At 49.1% G+C, this 3,520-nt stretch overlaps 2 protein-coding genes across 2 annotated transcripts; one reads left to right on the forward strand and one right to left on the reverse strand.

Moving 5' to 3' along the window:
- Positions 1-42: 42 nt before the first annotated feature.
- Positions 43-528, reverse strand: PHYSODRAFT_536537 (hypothetical protein; the record flags this gene model as incomplete). Its single annotated transcript, XM_009541870.1, has 1 exon — positions 43-528. A coding segment is annotated over one exon (486 nt), but the record flags the coding sequence as incomplete, so codon positions are not given.
- Positions 529-2,080: 1,552 nt separating this feature from the next.
- On the forward strand, positions 2,081-2,973 carry PHYSODRAFT_358116 (hypothetical protein). The gene has a single exon (XM_009541871.1). The coding sequence runs from the start codon at positions 2,114-2,116 to the stop codon at positions 2,915-2,917; it is 804 nt and encodes a 267-aa protein (XP_009540166.1). The 5' UTR covers positions 2,081-2,113; the 3' UTR covers positions 2,918-2,973.
- The last annotated feature ends 547 nt before the right edge of the window (positions 2,974-3,520 follow it).

Genomic DNA, 3,520 nt, shown 5'->3' on the forward strand with positions numbered 1-3,520 from the left:
CGTGTCTTGCTTCAAAGCACGACCAAAGCAGCACGCGAAGCAAATGATGAGAGCGGCGAACCACACCGGAATCCCCACCACGAGTGCAAACGGTAGCGGGAACCCGATGACGCTGGCCATGACAATCATGAATGCAATCGCGCCGGCGCTAGAGATGATTGGCATTGAGATCGTTTTCATGGAGTTGATCTTCAGACCAGGGACATTGATCCGGAACTGCTCCAAGATCGCGCACGTCATGAGGGCGATCGATACGTAGTCGCGGAACCAGAACAAGTAATTCGCTCTTAATCCTTCTTTAGGTGCAGCCAGAGGGACACAATCTACCAGCGCGACCACGACCAAGCACGGAAAAGGGGACACCACAGCGACCAGCAGGGCCCATAACGTTGAAGTAGTTTGGTGGTACGTAGTCAGGTTCCGGACGCGTTCGACTGAGTAGTTACCACGCAATTCTACTTGGAAGCTGGTGAAGAACCTGAGCAGCCGACGTCCAAACAGACAGGCACCGCGCCAGCGTTTGCGCATGATGGGGACCATGTCCACGGCTCTAGGACAATTTCGAATGATGTCATCGTTTCTCCTTTCGCTTCTATCTTTATCTTCCACGCCTCGTAATCTAAGAGAGTCAAACTGAGGTGGATAATCTCATTTTTTTAGCGTCGGATCAACGAGCATGTCATGGTGACTGAATCGTAGCAGCTACTCTGCGCTAACATCAATTTAAAACAAGCAAAGAAAAACCTATAGCTTGTGAAATGCTGAACGGCACCTATTTCTTCACCCACTTGCCGCTGAAGAGGACAGCAAAAAATTCAAAGTAGAAATCAATAGAAGTAAATATTAGGTTTTTTTGTCGTAAATTAGATCCCTGAACTTCAATTATAATAGTCTTTGTATTCATATTGAAATATAAACTATTTAACATTTTTAATTTCAAACATTGGTTCTAAGACACGTATAAAATAATCTTTTTACCACCAATTAGTTTAAACGCATTTTTATTTAAATATATATTGTTTTCAACTTTTATTAATTGTTCAAAGAAACAGTATGTTGACGAAGTAAATAATGTACCCATATAAATGAAACAGTAGGGTTGACTCAGTTTAAATGCAATTAAATGTATTGGTCTTTGACATAAAATGTTTATAATAGTTTTAGTAAAATAGCATTTCTATATAAAATGAAACATTCCTTGTCAACAAACAAAGAACGCCGATTGAAGTACGTAGCAAAAGTGACGAAAGCAACCTAACGTTAGCGGTTTTCGGGGCGTTGGGTGCCACATGGACTCGTCTTGAAACACAACAACTGAATTCTTGTTCGACTGTAGGATTAAAAAATTCAATGCGTGCGGTGTCCGAGGTCCTTGCTTCAAATCTCTCAGGTAGGTCCAGATAAAATGTACATGTATTGGGTCACCTGCAACGTTTTCGACGACAGCACTGACGCAACCTTTTCCACGTGGTTTTGTGGCTTGCGACAGCAACTACAGTACCTGCGGGCCTCCAAGTCTTGTGTCTTGGGCCAAGACCCCAGCGCGTGCTGTCGCTGTAGTTTTTGTCGTGCTTTGCCTTCCTGTTGCGGGAAACGCCGTATTGACGACGGTGGGCATGTACAGTTTGAGCGGCTCCGGAAGGTGTACGAGAGAGTATCCTGGAGGCTCTATTGGAGATGGTCGCGCAATTCTCTAGAGTTGGGGTCTTCCTCTGCAAGCCCTAGCCAGCCAAACTCTCTCGGAATCGAGATGTGATGAGCTGAGCTCCTGCTTTTAGAGGATACGACCTTGAAGTTGGATCGATTTGAAATGTAGCGGCTAGACGATCGGCAGCGTGTGTAGCGGAGTTCCGTTCAAATCACTCTAAGCATAGGACGCAGCATGTGGATTCGTCGGTCAGTGTTTGATACTGTAGTCGTGGCCTGCGGAGAGTTGCTTCCGTACAGATTAATTAACGGCGCAAGATTAAAATTTACTTACGACAATGCTATGGCCTCTATCTGACGTCAAGCCACTGGTTGGTATCCACAGCATCCTCCGGCGTACATGTATCAGCTCAGTTTCAATTTTGCCTTCAACGCACCAACACCACCTTCATCAACTCTCGCTACAATGAAGATCTTCGCCGCTGCCGCCATCGCCGCCTGCGCTCTCACTGCTACCTCTGTCAACGCCGACGGAGCCGAGGGAGCCAAGTGGGGATACAAGGCCAGCGACACCAGCATGGCTGCACCCAACCAATGGGCCGAGCACTACCCGACGTGCGGCGGTCAGCGCCAGTCGCCCATCGATATCGAGACGACGGAGCTAGACAACGTCTCCGAGAAGCGCTCGCTGACCTTCAGCGGCTCGTGCGCTGACTTCGATGTCTCGCAGTCGGACGAGTCCTTCACGGCCAGCGTGAACGGCGGCTCGTGCGCCGTGAGCGCCAACGGCGCGTCGTACAACATGCTGCAGTTCCACATGCACGTGCCGTCGGAGCACACGTTGAACGGCGAGCACCTGGGCGGCGAGGTGCACTTCGTGCACAGCAACGCGGACGGCTCTGCGCTGCTGGTGACGGGCGTGTTCTTCAAGGCCGTGCAGGGCGCGAGCGACCCGTGGGTGGTCTCCGTGCTGGACGCGCTGGACAAGACGAGCTCGAACGCGACAGCGTCGGCAAGTCTGACGTCGTACGCCGACCTGGTGAACAAGGCCGCGGACGCGCAGGGCGTGTTCAACTACGCCGGCAGCCTGACGACGCCCGCGTGCAGCGAGATCGTGGACTGGTGGGTGGTGAAGAAACCCGTGGACGTGTCGACGGCCGACCTGGAGCGTCTGCAGTCTCAGTTGCGCGAGCTGCACATCACGGACGACGGCAAGAACGCGCGTCCGGTGCAGCCGCTGAACGGCCGTGTCGTGACGGCGTTGCTGTAGAGTTGTAGCACGTTCGTGTTTGACAATTAAATATAAATGCTGATACACTCCACGACAAAAAGATATGGACACCACCAAAAGTGGCTGTAACTTCGTCAATTTTTTATCGTTTTAAGGTGCGGTTTGGACTAGAGTTGCAAAACACGCTGATAAAGATCTGCACGTTGCTAACACGCGCGCTTTTGCGCTTCTTCAGGTAGCTCACATACAAATCACTGGTTCTGCCCAGTTGACAAAACTTACACAGCTAATCCCCATACAAAATCCTATATTAACCAAAACCCCTTACAAATGATACGACTTAGACTTTGTATGGGGCGACAAAGGAACCCATGATTTCTCCACTCTACCTTAGTACTGAGCCATATATCGTCGACCAACAGTTTAGAATGGAGAAGACAATCGTATATCCAAGAGATAGCAGCATACAAATTGGCACTAACTAGGATGCAACTGAACGTGCCTCGCAAATCATCAGATAATACATGGTAGTCACCACTCGAAATTTCAATCGCTTACTACTTGCTCAGTTTTGTGCGATGGTCGATGTATTTATTACAGGTTACTAAACACACCTTCTAGTACACGATAATGCCATCAGAT

This window comes from Phytophthora sojae (genome assembly GCF_000149755.1).
Source record: "Phytophthora sojae unplaced genomic scaffold PHYSOscaffold_46, whole genome shotgun sequence".
Lineage (NCBI taxonomy): Eukaryota > Oomycota > Peronosporomycetes > Peronosporales > Peronosporaceae > Phytophthora > Phytophthora sojae.